The following is a 20,476-nucleotide window of genomic DNA, read 5'->3' as shown; positions in this document are numbered from 1 at the left end:
CTAAAGGATCAAGTGACACTGAAGACTGGAGCAATGATGCTGAAAATTAAGTTTAACACAGGAATGAACTACATTTTGAAATATATTCAAATAGAAAACAGTTATTTCAAATAGTAAAACTGAACAAAATCAATGTTTTTACTATATGTTTTATCAAATAAGTGCAACCTTGGTGAGCATTCATTATTTGAAACTTTTGACTACTGGAATTTTTCACTTGTTTATCAGCAAAAACAAAGTGTCTTACTCTGCGATGTAGATGCTTTGCTGTATGAAATCACTGTATGAAATCATTTCTTCATCCCATCATACACAGCCCAGATTCAGCAGCAGACGGGCTTTCATCTCACTCAGATCTTGTGATGATACGGTACCTACAAAAACAGAGATACAGTATACAAAGTCTCCTTTTTTAGCAAACATAGTATATCATCATAGTATATATACTACGTACAGTACTAGTAGTAGTATTTTGACCAGGTTAACCATGTCATTTTATATGCATAAATTCATTCTTTAACCTTCCAGGCGCTCATCTACAATGGCCAAAATCTTCTTGAATGCATCTTCTGCATGCTTCAAGCTGTCCAGTGAATTATCCGAATCAAAGAGGAAGAGGTATGTTTGTCCAATAGTGGCCAGAGCCCTCTGCTCCTCTGCTGCATCATGGACAGATCGAGCCAGATTCAGATGAAGCCTCTGGTGCTGAGAGAGAATCTCCATGTGAGGATGACTCCATGCAATCACTCCATTTATAACTAACATGTACTTGCAAACCTATACAAACATATTTTATACGTACATTATAAATTATGTATGGATGGATGCATAATTATACTGAATCACAGAATGCATCCAAAATATAAGTTTTTGTTTACATAATATATGTTTATTGTTTATATTTATTATGTATATATAAATACACATATATTTAAGAAAAAAATTACGTTTATATATTAATATATTTATATGATATAAATTATATAAATATATACATTTAAATACATGTAAGTATATTTTTTTAAATATGTGCTGTATGTGTGTTGTGTTTAATTATACATATACATATATAAACAAACTTTTATTTTGGATGCGATTAATCATTTGGCAGCACATATATACACACAGACACTGACATTTACATATGTAAACAAACCAAAACAAAAAAAAAATGTGTAGATGGTGTGGCTGATTGGCTAGTGTAGTTCACGTCAGGAAGCTCCCATGATTCTCTTCGTGTCGTAATAATGTCCATATCGAGTAGCCATCTTGATGAGGACTTTACCCTTCTTTTTTTCTCAGTAAAATGTTTATTAAAAAGCCACATATCATATGCCAGTGAGGTACACATATAAGATTAGAAAAATGTGTTTAAGTTTTTCTAATCACCATTAGTCTCAATTATATTTAATGAATATTAATGTTATTAAAATGCTTAAACCAAGTTTTTTTTAGAGTAACAGGTGTTACTATTATTATTTTATGAGACTCAAGCCTTGATAATCACTTACTTAATTTATTTTTTTCTTGAAAGTGTATTTACGAAGCCAGCGATAATAAAAGAATTCTTTCAAGCACAGTTTTGGAATGAATTTGGGGAATACACTGGACTTTCGTGGTTAAAAAATTATAAAAGTTGTACAATATATATCTAAGTTCTTACATGTATATATGACAAATCTAGAAGTCTTTCAGTTCTGAAAAACAAAAACATGACAATGACTTTGAGCAGCTTTGAATTTTGTTAAAAGATTTAAAAGCCAAGCCATCACAAATTTTTACAACCCCTTAACTAGATAATCACCGCTGTTGCATTGACCTTTACTAAATTATTGCACATTTTTATTGAAAATCTTTTTTCACAGTTCATGAGCTTATTTATACAGCAGAAAAAGAATAGCCTGCAAGTGTGCTTCCAAATAAAAAGTCAAACAAACCCACGTTCGCATTTTGTACATATTTTCTCATTAACGATAAATATCTGCTCTACAAACAACTGTACAGTTTGGGTTTATTATCATACTGTTTCATGTAGTTCGAGTCTGTGAGCTCTTATAGGAAGTCCAGCACAATGTGAGCAGAAGAAAGGCACTGCTGGTGAGCGATGTAGTTCACATTTTCTTTCCAAGTCACTTGCCAAAACTTATTAACATATCAGCTATGGTTGGTTTTGTAAAATTAAGATTGTTTTCAACTCTAAACTGGCATTAATAATGTCAGGAAGCCAAAGAGTCCTTTGGATTTGATTCTCAAGATGATGATCTTGCTTCATCTCTTCCTGTCGATGGTTTCAGCTGATCCAGCAGCTCCATGAAAAGGGAAACCCGCTGAATGAGCGGGACGGACTTTTCGGCCCGCAGGAGGCGAGAATATACGCTCTTGTAGATCTTCACCTGCTCCTCTTCTTTACCACTGCATATAAAAAAATAAAAATAAAAAAAACACCACATATACATTAAGCGCCACATCTCAAAACACTATAATGCCTTTTTTAGTAATGATACTAAATCTGTTGAATTTATATGGAATATGGTACTGAAGTATATTGTGTATAAAGTGTGTATATTTTGTATCTCTCACCTAAGTTTGCGTTTGCTTGCAGGGCTGAGTTTAATCAGCTGCAGCAGCAGGAAGGAGAAACTAGGCTCAAAGACGCCAGTTAACTTCACAACCTCGTCAGTGTTGAGCTCAGAAGAGGAAGAACTATCTGACGCCTCATGGAGTTCTTCAGGTCTGTCCGAGTCTGCTGGCGTCAGCATCTGTCAACATACAGCACATAACAGTGTAAAACTGACCATTCAACACAGAGAACAATTGTTGTTATTATAAATAATAATAATAATAATTCTATAATAATATTAAATCTAAGACTCTTTTTCCAAGGGGCTTAAAAATGAGAAATCATTATTGTTCATAATAATAATAATAAACAAAATATTAAACAAAAATAATGAAATATAGAAGACACTTTTGTCCATGGTGAGGATGATCATGATTATCATCATTATTATTATTATTATCTTTATTGTCTTTACAGACACATTCGTGCAAGGGACTAACAAATGAGAAGTTATAAATATTAATATTACTAATAATAGTAATGATGATAAATATTAACCTTAATATAATACACTTTTATCCAAGAGAGTTACAAATGAGAAATAGTTATTTATTATTAATATTAATTCAATTGATAATAAAAATAGACTTTTGCAATGAGAAATAATTATTGTTTATAATAAAAACATGAATAATAACAAACCAAATTTTAAACAAAAATAGAAGACATTTTTGTCCAAGGGAGATATAATGATGATGATGATGATGATTTATAAAATAAAACTAATATAATAACCTTTTATAGGCTTTATTGTGCTAGGGATTAACAAATTAGAAATTATTACTAATAAATAACAATAGTAATGATTAAAAATATTATATATTATATAAATATAACAACCTTAATACTAATTTATTCAAGGGACTTATAAATGAGAAAGTTATATATAATAATAATCATAAAAATAATATTATAATCTAATTATTATATCTTATATAATAAATATTAACATCTTAATTTAACAACCTTAATACAATGTACTTGTACAATGTACAAAGGACTAACAAATGAGAAAGCATTATTATTATTTATGATCATAATGCAAATTAACATTCTTAATAAAACAATGTTTGTATAAGACACTAACCTAAGGGACATATTAATGAGATACTATATTATATTATTATGATTATTATATGTCTGTGTATATACCTTCTCCTGTTGCTCCAGCAGCTCTTTATGGATGAGTTTGAAAGCATGCTGTGTTTCACACATGATCTCTAGAGCACCTGTCAGGGTTTTCAGTTTCACAGCACTACTGTTCTGACCTGGAAAACACAATAAAACATCCAATAAGAGGTTTCCTCGTGTTCCTTCAGCCTCTCCCAGCTGATATTCCCTGCAGTGTGTTTCTCACCTGCCAAGGTGAACTCAGCGAAGGCTACTCTCTCCAGAAGCGCGCGGAGCAGCTCGCACGGGGCGTCACTCAGACCAATGAAGAGCCGCACAGCCTTACTGTAATGCTGCTCTGCCAGAGCTCTGTGCTGCTTACGGAGACACTCGTCTCCAACCTGAGAGAGAACAAACAATGTTAAGTCTCACTGCATGTTGAAGATAAAGGTGTAGCCTCTTCCTCTGCAGGTGTCTGATGCTGTACCTGGTTGCGGTAGCAGCTGTGGTACATTGAAGCCAGTCTGTGGTGGATAGTGGCTGCTCTGTACTGGTAGAGCGGCTGGCGAGCGGACTCCGTCTGCAGGTCGCAGTACCTCAGCGACTTCATCATGGTCTCGGTGACTTCCCTCTCGATCTGAAACACAGTCCGCTCATGTCAAGTGGAGTTCATCATTTCAGCAGTCTGTACAGACAGAATGAAGTGTGTGTGTGTGTACCTGCTCCTGTGCTTTACGGGACAGCGGTGCATAGTCCTGGAGGAGTGTGGCTAATGTGAAATATGTTGTAGAGAGTTCCCAGTTTACAGAGTCCCAGACGGCTGAGTGACTCTCCCTGCAGCCCAGAGACTTCAGCGCACGCTGATAGTAATCTATCGCCTATTGATGGAGAGAGAGAGAGAGAGAGACGGCTACTGTCATGCTGCTACAGCAACAAGGACCCTCTTTCTAGGCTTATTTTGGATGAAGTATTACATTTACATGAATTAATTTATCTAATGGGACTTACAAATCAGAAATGTATTACTACTATTAAATATTATAATTTTTGTTTATTAATATTATTGTTGTTGTTGTATTTTCATATAACTATCTTGATATAAGACACTTCTATCCAAGGGATATACAAATGATGATGATGTACAAGAGAAATTAATACAATTTGTAAAATAGAAAAACTAAAAATAATAAAATTTTTAACATCTTAAATGTTCAAGTACAGTTCAAGACTGTATTTGTGATAATAAACCTTGTTGTAGTAGAGGGCTTCTTCTGGTGAGAACTCGCCGCGGTTGTGCTCTGATGTCATCACGCAGTGAGCCTGAGCACAGATACGCATGAGTCGACCGATGTTACACAGCAGCAGGGCTGTGTTCACAGAGTCTGAAATCGCATTGAAATCCTGCATGCCCTTCTCAAAACATGAGAAACTCTTTTTCCACAGCTCCTGCTCGGCCACACACACGCTCCTGCGCGCTGAAAAAGAAAAAGCTATACTTCACAAACAACTTTCGATAAACCACCCCTAATGTTTGTTGTTGAAGTCTAATAAAAAACTTAAGAACCCCTTACCTCCTTGTTTCTCCGCCTGCATGGCCGCGGCCTGGTTCATATAAAATACCCCCATCTCGTTACGGATATTACCAAGCCGTTTCAGAACCTGACCCAGCTGCTCCTGTCCCAGGTTCTTCAGAACTCCTGAGGTCAAAAGGTCATGGGCAGCCTCGTAACACTTGCAGCTGACGATCAGCTGGTACTCTGGGTCTGAGGCCAGATCAGTGGCCATGCTAAAGGCTGAGAGAGCAAAAAAACAAATGTTATAAGACACTGTCTCTTCCAAGAGTTTTAATATCCAATCCACATCACTGGTCCAAAATCCCATTCCACATCGGTGTTGCAGTAATTACAGTAGCTGCTACCAAAACGAACATTATATTATAATTTCTTCAGCAAAAAGAGCATGTGATGTAGTGTACAGACCTTGGCAGGAGCTCTCACGGTGTAGGCAGTGGAGGATCTCCTGGTCGTCTTTAGTCTGATAGTTGCATTCCTCCAGATAGGCAGCTCTGTTTGAGGTATTCTGGGCCAACATGAGCTGAACATCTCCACACAGAGACAGACACTGGCAGTGGAATAGAAGCACCTGCGGGTGGAGACCACCACCGATGGAGCAATAGCCATCTACAGGGACAGATAAAGCACATCTCGATCAAGTTTGAACAGATAAGCTCTAAAGAAGCTGCTTAAATAACAGTCTTTATTTATTTATTTTTAACTTCCTGTTTTAATAAGAACATCATGCACAAGTGTAAAATATTCACATTCAATATTCATATGTCTGAGGTCAGTAAGATATTTTTAATGTTCCTGAAACAAGACTTTATTATAAAAATTTAGAACATTACAATTTCAAATAATTGTTTCCTGTATTTTTTTTATATATTTGAAAATGTAATTTATTCCTGTGATGCAAAGCTGAATTTTCAGCATCATTACACCAATCTTCAGTGTCACATGATCATTCTAATAATTTGGGCTCAAGAAACATGAATTAATTTAAGCATAAATTTCTTTAAAAATAAAAATCTTACTGACCCCAAACTTTTGAACGACAATGTATGTCCTGAAGTTTTTTTGACAACACTGAGAGCTGCTTGTTCTTACCATGGCACTGCAGAGCCAGTTTGATATAGCGCAGGGCCCGTCCGTACTTCAGCAGGTTTGTTGCAGCCTCTGACAGAACATAGTACGCTTTCGACGCTTTCAGGAACAGCTGCAGTTTCATGCGGTGCTGCCATGTGCCCGGTAACATCCCAGAACGGGTTGGCACCTTCAGCTCCTCATTACACGGCCCGACTGTGTGACCCAAGATGAAGATGAGCATTGTACGTAATCAAATAGTGAAAGAAGAAACAGTTTCTGAGGAAGTGAATGGATGAGGTTGACTGACCTCTGTCCAGAAGCAGAGCAATCTCTTTCTCCACGTCTCTAGCTCCATTCTGACTCCTCTCCTCATATTTTAGAGGGATAGGTGTGCTGGGGTCGGCCGCAGGAAGGTCACTCTCTTTCTTTATGCTGCTGTCCACAGCTTTTAAACCCTAAACACACAGAGGAGGTTTGGCATTGGCAATTTTTTTTGGATTGATGGATTGATGGACGGATGGACAGACAAGATGGATGGATGGATAGACGTACAGACAAGATGGATGGATGGGGACGGACGGACGGAGGGTCAGAAAGATGGATGGATGGACAGACGGAGGGATGGACGGACAAGATGGACGGACAGACAGACAGACTGACGGATGGACGGACAAGATGGATGGATCGACAGAGGGATGGACGGACGGACAAGATGGAATGATGGATGGACAGAGGGACGGACGGATGGATGGACTGACTAGATGGATGGATGTATCGACAGATGTACTGATGGATCAATGGACAAGATGGATGGATGGATGGACAGACAAGATGGATGGATGGATGGATGGACAGACAAGATGGATGGACGGATGGAGAGATGCATGGATGGACGGACAAGATGGATGGATATTTGGACAAACAAGATGGATAGATGGATGGACAAGATGGATGGATGGACGGACAGACGGACGAGAAGGATGGATGGACAGATGAATGGATGGATGGAAGGACGGAGAGACAGGACAGAGAGATGGGACAAGATAAATGGATGGACAGGATGGACAAGATAGAATGGCAGATGGATGGATGGAAGATTATGGATAGATGGATAAGACAGAATGATGAACAGATGGATGGATGGACAGATGGATGATAGATGGATGGATGGATGGATGGATAAGATAGAACAATGGATGGATGGATGGATGAATAATCGATGGACAAATGGATGGACAGAAAAATCAATTGATGTATAAGATGAATGGATGGATGAAGTCCAGAGAACTAAGAAAATGCATGCAAATGAACAAAAATATGAAAATAAATATTAATCTAATTCTCTTACCTTTAGAATGTAGCTGAGAACCAGTCGGCACTTCACCTCCTTGTCTTGTGACACAGGAAATGCACCGTTGGGCTGGAAGGCAACATAATGCTAATAGTAACATGATACATTGGTAACATGATGCAAAATCATTATGCAAAATCATGCAAGGTGGAAAAGAGTACATTTACAAATATCTAAATAGACCATTTTATCTTCAACTATACATCAAATAGCTTATATTCAATCATTTCAGTGTACAAACAAAAATGAAACCAGTCTTCAGACTGATCTCCTACTCTGATCTGATGTGTGCTCTTGTATTTCTCTGGAACCGACAGCTCCCCGACAGACTTGATGATGGCCACAGCTTTGGAGTCATCCTGCGGCTCAAAGGAGGTGCTGTAGGAGCAGCTCTCATCTTCCTCTTCCTCCTCCTCCTCATCACTGTAGCTGTCTTCAGATCCCCCACCCCTCAGTGACTCCCCGTTCCCCTCGTCCTCACTCACATCATCCAGCTGAAACAGTTCTGCCAGTGTGTAGTGAGCCGAAGCGATGATCTACACCAGCAAACAGAAGAAAACTGTCAATATCATGCATCAGCTCAAGAAATTAATATAATGTAATGTAATGAAGCTTCATACCTGTGGATGCCGCTCCTCATCCAGCAGTTTAATACAGTTGAGCAACAGAGTTCTGATGGTCCCATAGTTCTTCCTGTTGTGGCTCTTCTTTAGCATCATGTTGCTAGCCACTCTGTCATGCAAAACATCAAATAGATTTGTCTCTGATGCTTACTGATGAAACTTATGGAACAGAATGGTAGTTATGAATGTAAATCATACTTGTAGAGAAGCACCGCTACAGGAAGTGTAAAGGGATTTTGGCATTTCTCCTCTGCCGCTTCTTCACACAGAGTAGTGAGGTCATACAGCTTCACGATGTCACTTCCACTAGCTGAATGGACAAAACAGAAAGCCTTTGGTGATTAAAGAAGTCACTTTAGCTGAAGAAGTTAGAAAGCAAACTTAAGAACATCAGCCGCCCACCTTTGAAGAGCCAGTACGTGTGTCCTTCTTTGGTACAGTTGGATTTCAGGAATGATAGGATATTCTGTGCAATGTCTTTGACAACCCGCGTCGAGAACGTAGAGTTCTCCAAATTCGGGATGTCCTCTGTCTTTATCATTTCATATTTCTGTAAATGAAATAAGAGTTGTTAGGAAATTGAATATTGTTGTACATCAATATGTGCAAAGCTATTTAATAATCACCAAATCATCTTACCTGCACAATGCCATTGACGTGAAAGCACATGACCAACTCTGGTACGTTACACATCAAATTATCTAGCCAGTAATCAATTCCTGTGAGAACGTTGATCGGTTTGTTGTTGTCCCTGTTTAGACAAAGTGAAGTATTTAAAATAAATATATAAAATGCTTAAATAAAAGATGTATGAGTACAAAAAAATATTTCTGCAAGTGGTTTCCTATGCTCAACAAGTCTGCATCTATTTAATAAAAAATGAATTGACGTAAAAACATCAATTTGCTACTATTAAAAATAACCTTTTTCTGTTGTAATATACTTTAAAATTTAATTTATTCCTGTGATGACAAACCTCAATTGATGCTCAATAAACTATAATCAAGGTTGAAAAACAGTTGTACTTCTTAATATTTTGTGCATTCTTTGATGAATATAAAGCTAAATATTATATTATAATATAATATAAATATTAAATATAAATTTAAGGCACTCTTGTTGAATAAAATATTACTTTTTTAAATCTTACTGACCCCAAACTTTTGATAGAGTTTAGCCTTCAAATGTAATAAATTTAGAAAAATTCAAAAGCAGATAAATATATCCTAAAATATATGAAACAACACAAAATTGATTAATTAATTAAATGTAGATCTCTAACCTGAGTCGTAGACTGACTGCTGGGTATCGGCCACCTCCAAATATGGGCATATTTGATCCCACAAGCATGTGGATGTCCTCAAACGTCCATAGAATATTCCGGACAAAGTCATTCCTCAAACCCTGAGACCGTAAGAGATAGAGAAAACTAACATAAAAATATTTTTTAAATGTTGTAAAGGCAAAATGTTCAGGTGCAGGTCAAGATATGACTTTGGAAGTTACAGAATGTTAAAGAAATGTTTATTACCTGACTATTTTCTCCTTCATTGAACAATGTGGGCAGATTTTGCTCTTTGGAAACCGAAGACACGTGACCTAATGTGTATGTGTCCACCTGCTCCTGAAAGACAGTGAACAGGCTGATTCAGCCTCAGATTCCCTGAGAGCACATGAGAAATGAGAAGCAGAGGAAAAGCTGAGCGCACCTGCTTGGGTATCGCAGACTCGTCAGATTCAGTGGTGGAACTGTTGTAGGTGGCAGGCCAAGACAGTCCTTCAGCCGCCGTCCCACATCCCTCTTCTGCCACCTGCTCTGTATCTGACGGTACAGGCACTGCAGTCCCATCACTGTTAATACTGAAACACAGGAGAGTATTGTGAATGGAAGTGATGAAATCAGTGCTGTCATGAGATGGCAATCATGTAAAGTCAGTTCTTACCTGTAATAGAGAAACTTCGAGAGGATGGCCTTCTCATTCCAGTGCTCTTTACTTTTCTTCTTTCTTTGCCACTTTTGGTCGATCAGACGCTGGTAAAACTCCTTCAGCCATGTCCAGTCACCAGTCTACAGGGCATTTCGAATATTAGGCTAATCTTATGATGGCATAAACACTCCCTTCACACATAAAATAAATCCTACATCATTTGAACAGCATAAATAAATGTTTCCTGCTATGTAATTCAGTATTTTGATTCCAGGCTTGAGGAATAGACATTAGAAGGTTAAATGGAGATGCTTTTATAGGCTCCATGACCAAATACTATACAGCTAAGAGAATAAGTGACTATTTCCTGTTACCTGTGATGACCTCATGAATAGCTCCTGAATGTCCAGTTCATCTAGCAGTAGCGTGCCGCCCACTCTGTGAACAGCCATACTGACATGAGACTTACTGTAGGGGATCTTCAACAACTTCTTGATATTCTGTTTAGATCAAGAAAAAAAAGTCATAAATAAACCATTCAAAATGTAAAAACTTAAAAACAAGGCTGCATTTATTTGATCAAAGAAACAGTAAGAAAAATAATATTGTAAAATATTATTGCAACTTAATATATGTTTTCTACTTAAATATAATTTAAAATGTAATTTATTGCTGTGATCAAAGCTGAATTTTCAGCATCATTACTCCAGTCTTCAGTGTCACATGATCCTTCAGAAATCATTTAAATCTGCTTTGCTGCTCAAGAGACATCTCTTATTATTATCAATGTTGAAAACGATTCTGCTTCATATTTTAGTGAAAACTGATAACATTTTTGGGATTCTTTGATAAATACAAATGTAACTTTATTCATGTCTTTACTGTCACTTTTGAACAATGAATACATCCTTGCTGTATAAAAGCATTAATTATTTCACAAAAAAAAAAAAAAAACGTTTACCTTGCATAATGTTTAGTTATATTCTCTTATATCATTATACAAACATATGACAGCGGAGCGCTGTGATCAACCAATCAGAATCAAATATTCAAGAAAGTCATTTTAATTTAATCATTTATTGTGTCATATAAAGAAGACTTTGTATTCTGAATGCTAGAGACTCACCTCTGAATCAGACACAACATCAACATCATCACCTATACAGTCAAGGAAGTCGTACGCCATCCCAAAACTGCAATTAACAAAAAGAAAAAAAGATCAGCTTCACTGCCATCTAAATATACACATTTAGGGACTGTTCAACCGAAAATTGTAATTCTGTAATTAATTACTCACCCTGATGTTGTTCCAAAGAACACATATTAAGATATTTTTGATTAAATCTGAGAGTTTTCTGACCCTGCATAGACAGCAACACAACTGACACATTCGAGGCCCAGAAAGATAGTAAGGACATCGTTAAAATACTCCATGTGACATCAGTGTTTCAACCTTACATTTATGAAGCTACAAGAATATTTTTTATTCACAAAGACAATTTTAAAGATATCCTCACTACCTTTCTGGGCCTTGAGCGTGTCAGTTGCACTGCTGTCTATAGAAGGTCAGAAAGCTCTCGGATTTATTCAAAAATATCTTAATTTGTGTTCCGAAGATGAACAGAGGTCTTACAGGTTTGGAAGGACATGAAGGTAAGTAATTAATGACATTGTTTTCATTTTTGGGTGAACTATCCCTTTAAATGTAATGTAACATGGAATACATTTGAAATGTAATACAGAAAAGCTCACATTAAATGTAACACAAGCTTTCCTGCAGATCAAACAGCAGAGCATGAGGATTTTAGGGATGCTCATTTCGATTAATTTTCCCGACCGACAACCGCCGCTAGTTAATCGATTATTAACCGTTAACTGATAAGATTATAATATTGAATTGGCATTAAATACAAATAAAATTGACGCGTATCTGTTACCCTTTAAAAAAATACAAACATTTTTTTTTTTATCAAAGGGTTTATTTTAACGTGCAAAGTGCAAACAGCAGCATACAGAACAGATCAACAACAGAACCTGGATTCAGTTTAAATTTCCACACACCTGCAGCATTTCTGACAGTGAGAGAAAAATAGAATGAAATAATACAAATAAAAAACAAAATAGGCCTACACTAAACATATTTTTAAACTTAAATGATTAACAAATTAAGATGACAAAAAGAAAACACTGAATCCGTTTGAACGAAACTTTCAAAAACCGGCAATTTTTTTCGTTAGACTAAGATTTTTCATTAAATTAAAATAGCAGCCCTACCTCAACACCTTGTCTAATTTTTATTTAAAAAAAGCAACATATCAACGTGATGTGGGGTCAGTCTGGAGCGCAGCCTGTTGACAGTTAGACCCGTGGCAGAAAACACCCTCTCTGATGGGACAGATGTACCGGGAATACACAGGTAACGTCTCGCTAGAGTGGCCAGCTTCGGGAAGCGCCTTTCATTTGCTTTCCACCAGTCAAGAGGATTAATATCAAGAGAAGGAGGATCGTCTCTCATGTAGATGTCAACCTCTGCTTCTGGATAATCAGTGGCTTGACGAGGGGTGCTGTAGTCACCTCCCAGGAGCATCATCATGGCGTTGCTTTTGCTGCGGTCTTCATCTCCAGCTTGTGTAGCAGACACCGCTTTCTCATCTCCTTCCGCATTGGCCATTTCCAAAGCAGCACACATTTCAATAAGTTTTGCTTTCGCGGCTTCTTTCTCTGTTTGTGCAAAAAAAGGGAGATGTTTATGGCGTGGGTCCAGGACAGAGGCAATCAGCGCAGGTTTGGCCACCAGGTCATCCTTGTCAACCTGTGACGAACATATAACCTCCTTTTTAATGCAAAACAACGAAAATAATAAATAATAATAATAATAACTACCTCCATGCGGCCACTTAAGGACTGCCGAACCTTTGCCTTGAACTCCGTCACTCTGTGGCCGTCATCCTCGGCTCTAATCAGGTGTGTATTCAGCAGGCTAAAGGTGATGGGGTAAATGTTGGAAATTGAAACGTTCTTTTCTGATGACATTATGGTGGTTGCACATTTAAAGTTTCCAACACGGGCGCAATCTCCTCCATTATTTACCAGTGTTCGTCTCGTATCTCCAGGGTTCTGGCATCTTGCAGCCTTGTAACTGTTCGGTCAGATAGAACAGCTGTAACAGACCACCTTTGTTCGAGAAGTCTTCCGAACATGTCACACACCGAGTTCCATCTTGTTTTACAAGACTGAATGAGCTGGTGTTTCGGAAGTTTCATTTGTGATTGTTTATATTCCAGTGCCTTGGATGCAGGAGTGCTGTGGTTAAAATGCCTAACCAAGCGCCCAGCTGCAACGATGACCCGATGCACGAACACATTAAATCCATCATTTACAGCGAGCTGTAATGTATGAGCAAAACAGGGAACCGAGTCCCAGTTCACCCGTTCTGGAGAGTTTGCAGCCACGATGTTGCGTGCATTGTCATGAACACATGCAGACACTTTCCCATCAAGTCCCCATGTCTCCACTGCATCAATTAGTTTAGCTGCGAGGTTCTCAGCTGTGTGTCTGCTTGGCATACTCTGTGTTAGAAGGACAGCTGTATTAACTTGCCAGTCCTCGTCGATGTAGTGGCACGTTATTGTTATATAGCTCTCCGTTGTGAGTGCCGTCCAGCAGTCAGTCGTGAGGGCCACAAACTTTGTGCTTTCGAGTTGTGATTTAAGCGATTTTTTTCGCTCCTCAAAACGGGCCTCAATTCTACGGGTAATAGTGCATCTTGATGGGATTTCGTAATTGGGCTCAATATAGCCCAGTAGCTCTTGAAAACCTTCACCACAGACGACACTTATGGGCAAAGTGTCTTTTACTACCATTGAACAGATTCTCTGCGTTATCTCCTCAGATCGCCGTGCATCGCATCTTCTCCCTGAAAACATGGAGGGCAAAGTTTGTTGCCCTTCATCACTCGAAGCTTGTGGGTGTTTGCTTCGTAAATGGTACTGCATCGTACTTGTGCTACTGCTGTATTTTAATACGGCGCCGCATAATTTACAGGTAACTTCGTCGCCCTTTCTGTTAAAATGATCCCACACAGTGCTTCTTTTCGCTCGCTTCATTTTGCTTCCCTTGCTCGGAAAAAAAAATTCTGCAGGCATGTGTCACTTGTGTGGTTGCGCGTGCCGATGCGCTCCGTGAGTTAATAAATATAAGCTATATAGTAGGCTATTTTATTTTTAAACCATGCAGCAAACTAAAAAAAAAAAGAACCTTAAAAAAAACGTTTTAAACCGTTTAACTGATAGTATTAATCGGTCAAAATTTTTACTTTCGGTTAACGGTTAAACGGTCAATATGAGCATCCCTACTCGCAATGTCAAGATCATGGGTTTGATTTCCAGGGAATGCAACGGAAATGGAACACAAGTCACTTAAGATAAAAGCATCGGCCAAATACACAAATATATATCTAAAATAATAGTGATACCTGGAGAAGGGTTTGCTCTTCCTGCTGGATCCGAGTATGGTGGTCCCTGCGGTGCCCAGCTGAGTATTTTCCCGCAGCCAGTTTGCTGGGGGCAGCTTGAGGTCGGTCTTCTCCTGTAGTAATGCATAGGATGAGGACGGCGGAGCGGCCGAGTACTTCACTACCGCACGACTCTTCACTTCATTGTTACCCAGACAAATAATCTAAAACCATGTATAACATACATACAACATTCATCTCAATAGGACTGAACATCTTTGAACCTGATGACATCCATCCACATTTCCAGAAATGCAAAGCAACATAAATGCATAATTAGTGCACATTCCTGTGGCTCAGTGGTAGAGCATTGCGTTAGCAGGGAAAAAGGTTGTGGGTTCGATTCCCACTTGTTAGGTAAAAAATGTAAAAGCCTGAATGCACTGTAAGTCGCTTTGGATAAAAGCGTCTGCTAAATGCATAAATGTAAGATAAGAGCATCACAGTCTCTAATAGTGTCACATTATAGTGTTACAGGGCTCAGGACACAAACTATCAGACCTGTTTGTTGTCTTCAGATGCAGGGCTGCTCTGATCCTCCTCATGTCTGGTATCCAAGTCTGTGTTCTTATCCTGAGAGCTCATATTCACCTCACTCATCCATCCATAACCTCCACAAAACGACGAATTACACGAAGGTAACGTTTAAAACATACAGTCGCTGTTTCTTTCACTCATACGCTGTAACTGATCATAAATCTGCCAAACTAACTAACGTTACTGGATCACACAGCAGACCATGTTGCTTTTTTCATTACATTTCTCACAGTTTTATTTTAAATGTCGATATGCGAGTGACTTGCAGAAATCTGTCAGATTAATCGATAACTCTCAGGCGACTAAATAAAAGCTGTCAACTGAGGAAATCCTGTGTCTATCACCTGGCAGCTTCTCACTGTGACTGTGAGCGTTCCAAACTTACTGTAGCTCTCACCCGGATGTACACGTGACGTCAGCGAAAGGACGTTCTAGAAAGGAGTGGAAATATGTAGAAATGCGTTAAAAGTGTCTTTGACTAAAATACTACATATAATTTTAAAAACACATCAATATAAATTTGTTATATATTTAGGATATATAGGTTATATAATGTACTAAATACTCATAAATATCGGTTTATTTGTATATATTAGTTTTTTACATATCGCAGTTATATAAATAATATACCCGTTAAAACGTATTAACGGTATTTTAAACTAAAATAATTACGTTAGATTGTATTTAAATGTTATTTTACGTTATATTTTAGATTATTATAATAATGGCATTTTATATATTGAATGTGATTAAAGTATTATATTACTATATATACATAATAGATTTACTATAACGTTATATAAACGCTAGTTTATAGTTATTAGGCTACTATACATATAAATAAATAATACACAATTGTATATATTATTATAAACGTTTCTTATCATAGTGTAATATTATTTTAAACTACAGTGTATCTACATACAGGTATTGCGTGTCAAAAATGCATATATTTATTGTGATTGTGTTTTTTATTATTATTGTGGTTGTATGTTTGTTTTCTGTGCTCGGTTGTTTATGAATATCGTATGCGTTCTGTTGCCATGGTTACAGAATCACAGTTTGCTCTCGTTCACCTGAGTTCACCTGCTTTAGTTAGTAGTAAACTTAGTTATGTGTTGTGTTTAAATTTATGCAGTGACAATGAGTAATGGAGGCAAGAGATACTTTAATAAGAAGAACAAGAGTGGAAACTGGGTAAGATAACCACTTCTTCAACTAGTCTTCAACTTTAGGCTGAATTTTACACTGCTCTCGCCTAGTTCTTTCTTTCTTTCTTTCTCTAATTGATTTATTCATTCATCATTGTGCCTGCTCGTCTTTTCCAGTTTATTCCCACTGGTGTGTCACACACTGAACAAACACGTGATCTGGGCACGAGCACAGGTTCAATGCTGGCACATGGAGTTCCTCAAGCCCTGACACAAGAAGAGGAGAGATATCCCAAAATATTCATCAATCCTGAAAAGGTTAGCTATTGCTATTAAAATAAAGTGATATTTTGATAGGTATTTCATATTCAGATTTTACTACAAAATACAGCAAATTACAACCAGTGTTAGATAGTAACTGATTATATAATCTGGATTACATAATCCAAAAAAAAGAAAAAAAAAGAAATATTAACAAATTTAATATTAGATTAAATGTTTGGTTATTAAAATTATTTTCAATTATTTTAAAATACTCAATCAGACTACAGTTACTTTTTTATTTATTGCATGATTATGTCATGGCAGTAAATTCATAATAATAATAATAAAATTCTTAATAATAAAACTTTTTTCCCTTGTTTTTCGACCACATGGCATAAACAAATAATACATATCCATTTTTATTGATATAATTACTAATAATTATTTTACATTTAAAAAATTATGATATTTAAAATCTTATTAAATATTTAATTATTATTATGTTAAAATATTTTACAATGATGTATATATTTAAAATATAAATTTTTTAAGATTTCATTAAAAAGATTATAATAACAATAATTTATTAACCCCTGTATTCACAAACCCCAGTTTGGAAAACTATCATGTAATTTAATATGAGTAATCAAAAAGTCAGATTATATTACCTAGAATGAGTAATGTAACTGATTTAATCACTAACTACAGTTTTCGTCATGTAATTTTTATTCAGTGATGGACTACAATTAAATTGACTACGAAAAAGAATTTCATCGAGCACTGGTCACAGATAGCAAATTTCTGGAGGAAATTATTTTTTAACTGTAATCATGCTGATTCATCCTTGTATGAAGAAAGATTCTCATGTTGATGCTTTCTGTGGCAGAAAACAATGGGCAGAGAATATCCACTGTCAGCACATGATAACCGCACAGCACTGCAGCACTCTGTTGACGTGTATGATCAGGTGAGCTCATAATTATGATAAACAGTGATTCTATTTATCATATCTTAAATCTTTATAAACATTTCCCTGTGTATGTGTTCAGGGTTTTGGCCGTAAGAAATGTTTTGATGAGCGTCGCCAGCATAACTCTCATTTCTACCTGTGCCATTATGATGAAGCCTTGAGTCCGGATAGCACAGCACAGTGGGACCACTTAGCTTATCGAACCGACTTCCTGCCTAAACAGGAAACCAAGGGCAGAGAAGACACACTCAGAAGACGCTTCCCCAGAGATCACTCAGCGAGGTCTCAAATGAACGCTACGGCTCAGGCCGGGGAGTGTTTCATGTGGTTTGGGAGGAATGACTCTAACCAGAACACTCCACTAAGTGTACTAGCAGTCACCAACCTCTCATTAACCCCTTAAAATAACACAATCAGAGATGATCAGACTTCAGTTACTGTTTGTGACACAAGCATGAACCTCTAGTGTCATTCTCTGCTTTAACCGGCAGAGGTCAGTGTCCTTTTGTCTGTCTATGCTGGTCAACTGGCATGACCACTACTATAGCTTTGCAGGGTCACAAATTCTGAAATCTGTTTCACTATGTAAAGAGCATCAGTGTTGAATGTGATATACTGTATAATAAGAAAAAAATAAACAGTTTCAGCTCAGTTGTATGTGAAAGAATGATTTATTAAAGCTTATTGTATTTCTTGTATTTATCAACTTTGTCAGCCTATATATGTATTAGAACAAACTTATCTCAGAAATAAATAACTGTGACAATAATTTGATGAGAAATGGTGTTATCTTACTGACATATTGCCTTTTTTTCATATTTGGAATTTTTGGTATAACAGCATAATATTTCACTTATTTTAATAATTAACATAAGAGTTTGCATATATATATATATATATATATATATATATATATATATATATATATATATATATATATATATATATATATATATATATATATTATTCTTGTTTTAGTAATTATAAAAATAAATTATATTAAATATATATATTATAATATATAATATAATATATTATATTATTCTTGTGTTAGTAATTATAAAAAAAAAATATAATAAATATTATGTTACTATTACTAGAGTAATACTACTATTACTTAAACTTTTTTTTTTTTTTTTTTGCTATAGGCACAAAAATCCTCATTTTTGCTTTGTTGAACTTGAGATACTAAAATACCTGAATTAAACCAATAATTAAAAATGTATTAAAAAAACAATATTGTTTTTTAAATAATAAAAATGACACAAGTACATAATAACACTACTAAAACTTTAAAATGAAGGTGAAAAAATAAAAAATATATAATGTTGTATCAGTGAGAATAGTGAGAACCAGCGAGAATCACAAAATTAAATTGCCATTTAATGTGGCATTTTACTCACCTGATGTGGTTCACAGTGAGAAATGGGGATTTGTGTGGATGTAAGGGTAAAAAACTCGGGCTTAAGCTCAGAATCCTGTCTTTGAAAGAGATTAAACAGTGAACGGCGTTAAGTTATCTCAGCTTCAAAGAGAGAGCGGGAGATTGCCATCTTATTCTAGCAGGTGTTGCATTTGAAACGACAGCTGTATCGCAGTCTGTGCACACCTGGAAAAGCGCAGCGAGGAGAATCCTCTGTGCTCTTCAGATTTCCTTTAGCCACACGTCCAGATAGCAGGAACCCATGGAGAGATACTGGGAGGAATCGCTGTCTTTGTTAAGCCCACATTTTGAAATGTAATCCAAGAACATGACATCCAGTAATTAAGTATTTATTTCTTTGATGGTAATGAAGTTTTGCACATTGCATTTCTTTCATAACCTATTCATGAAAGATAAGCATGTTGCCATGGTGATGGCACAGAGAATTCTCTTAACATTGTCTGTTCTCTTAATATTGTCTGACTTACTCTTGTGCTGGTGCTGGTGCTGAGTCTTTGTTTTTTCAAATGCTAAACTTTGATCTTAATGTTATTTGTCTATGTGCTGACAGCTAATTGCAATTCCCACTGTTGAAAGATAATATAGTGAAAAATAAATAGCTGGACACAAGCTGATGGATTTGCTGAATGCAGAATAACCCGGTTGAGATCAAAGAACTGCATCTCATTGAGATTCATCTTTTATTGTGCAGCACTTTAAAGGGCTCCGGTGCACCAACAAGCATTTGAGTTGTGTTAAAAATAAACTAAGTGCATTTTCTTTCAAAACAGGAAAGTTTTCAATAGATTGTTACAGTTCCATTTAACCAAACCTGTTCTGGTTTCTATTATGAAAGGATAGTCAGATGTCAAGGTACATTATAAAACATTAGAATGCATTATGTGTTAATAGAGTAGATTAATCATCATAAATCATTTCTGAATTAAGAGCCTTAACTTAAGGGCATTCCATCACTTCATTTCACTGGCCTTGTTATAATTAATACTGCCAGATAATGAATTAATGAAACAGTCTGGCATGTTTTACACGAGAGGTCAAGACAAATAATTTAACCCATAACGTTCTCTGCTGATGAAATAATTAGTGCATCTTAACACTCTAATTAGCTTTTTTTCCAGACAAGTGTAAACACATGTTTCTTTGTAATGCAGAAATCTGTCTGCAGTTATGTTTTGAAACGCATGAGATCTGCTGTCTAAACCCTTTCTTTGATTATAATTCATAGAGCATAATTCGGTTATGTTTTCTCCTCGTCAACAGCATCTTTTCCTTGACGCTGTTATTGTGAGTTATTGCTCACTGTTGCCTCTCAGCTGCACATTC

The 20,476-nt window shown here is 36.5% G+C and overlaps 2 protein-coding genes across 3 annotated transcripts; one reads left to right on the top strand and one right to left on the bottom strand.

Moving 5' to 3' along the window:
- Positions 1-1,565: 1,565 nt before the first annotated feature.
- On the bottom strand, positions 1,566-15,738 carry edrf1 (erythroid differentiation regulatory factor 1). Of its 2 annotated transcripts, none has more exons than XM_059519909.1 (25): positions 15,289-15,738; positions 14,749-14,951; positions 11,401-11,467; positions 10,649-10,774; positions 10,290-10,414; positions 10,056-10,206; positions 9,878-9,970; positions 9,629-9,750; positions 8,986-9,097; positions 8,749-8,896; positions 8,545-8,656; positions 8,344-8,455; positions 7,999-8,259; positions 7,721-7,792; positions 6,680-6,827; positions 6,394-6,585; positions 5,710-5,910; positions 5,302-5,523; positions 4,979-5,220; positions 4,450-4,608; positions 4,218-4,367; positions 3,978-4,131; positions 3,773-3,888; positions 2,581-2,759; positions 1,566-2,412 (listed from the first exon to the last, which is right to left on the bottom strand). In XM_059519909.1, exons 1-25 carry the CDS (start codon positions 15,385-15,387, stop codon positions 2,250-2,252), a joined length of 3,729 nt encoding a protein of 1,242 aa, XP_059375892.1. In that variant the 5' UTR covers positions 15,388-15,738; the 3' UTR covers positions 1,566-2,249. The 2 variants fall into 2 exon arrangements, with proteins under 2 accessions (XP_059375892.1, XP_059375893.1); XM_059519910.1 differs by having other exon boundaries at positions 4,979-5,205; positions 15,289-15,737.
- Positions 15,739-16,355: 617 nt separating this feature from the next.
- Positions 16,356-18,383, top strand: tex36 (testis expressed 36). Its single transcript, XM_059520982.1, has 4 exons — positions 16,356-16,521; positions 16,653-16,793; positions 17,626-17,706; positions 17,789-18,383. The coding sequence occupies exons 1-4, from the start codon at positions 16,468-16,470 to the stop codon at positions 18,110-18,112; spliced, it is 600 nt and encodes a 199-aa protein (XP_059376965.1). The 5' UTR covers positions 16,356-16,467; the 3' UTR covers positions 18,113-18,383.
- Positions 18,384-20,476: the final 2,093 nt, after the last annotated feature.

This window comes from Carassius carassius, chromosome 32 (assembly GCF_963082965.1).
Source record: "Carassius carassius chromosome 32, fCarCar2.1, whole genome shotgun sequence".
Lineage (NCBI taxonomy): Eukaryota > Metazoa > Chordata > Actinopteri > Cypriniformes > Cyprinidae > Carassius > Carassius carassius.
This window is presented reverse-complemented; position numbering and strand designations above follow the sequence as displayed.

Coding starts and splice junctions, on each gene's coding strand:
- edrf1 (XM_059519909.1), bottom strand. CDS start 15,387: ATGAGTGAGGTGAATATGAGCTCTCAGGATAAGAACACAGACTTGGAT. Junction 10,415..10,648: donor TATTCATGAGGTCATCACAG/GTAACAGGAAAT, acceptor AATGCCCTGTAG/ACTGGTGACTGGACATGGCT. Junction 5,911..6,393: donor ACTGGCTCTGCAGTGCCATG/GTAAGAACAAGC, acceptor CTGTCCCTGTAG/ATGGCTATTGCTCCATCGGT.
- tex36 (XM_059520982.1), top strand. CDS start 16,468: ATGAGTAATGGAGGCAAGAGATACTTTAATAAGAAGAACAAGAGTGGA. Junction 16,522..16,652: donor AGAACAAGAGTGGAAACTGG/GTAAGATAACCA, acceptor CGTCTTTTCCAG/TTTATTCCCACTGGTGTGTC. Junction 17,707..17,788: donor CTGTTGACGTGTATGATCAG/GTGAGCTCATAA, acceptor GTATGTGTTCAG/GGTTTTGGCCGTAAGAAATG.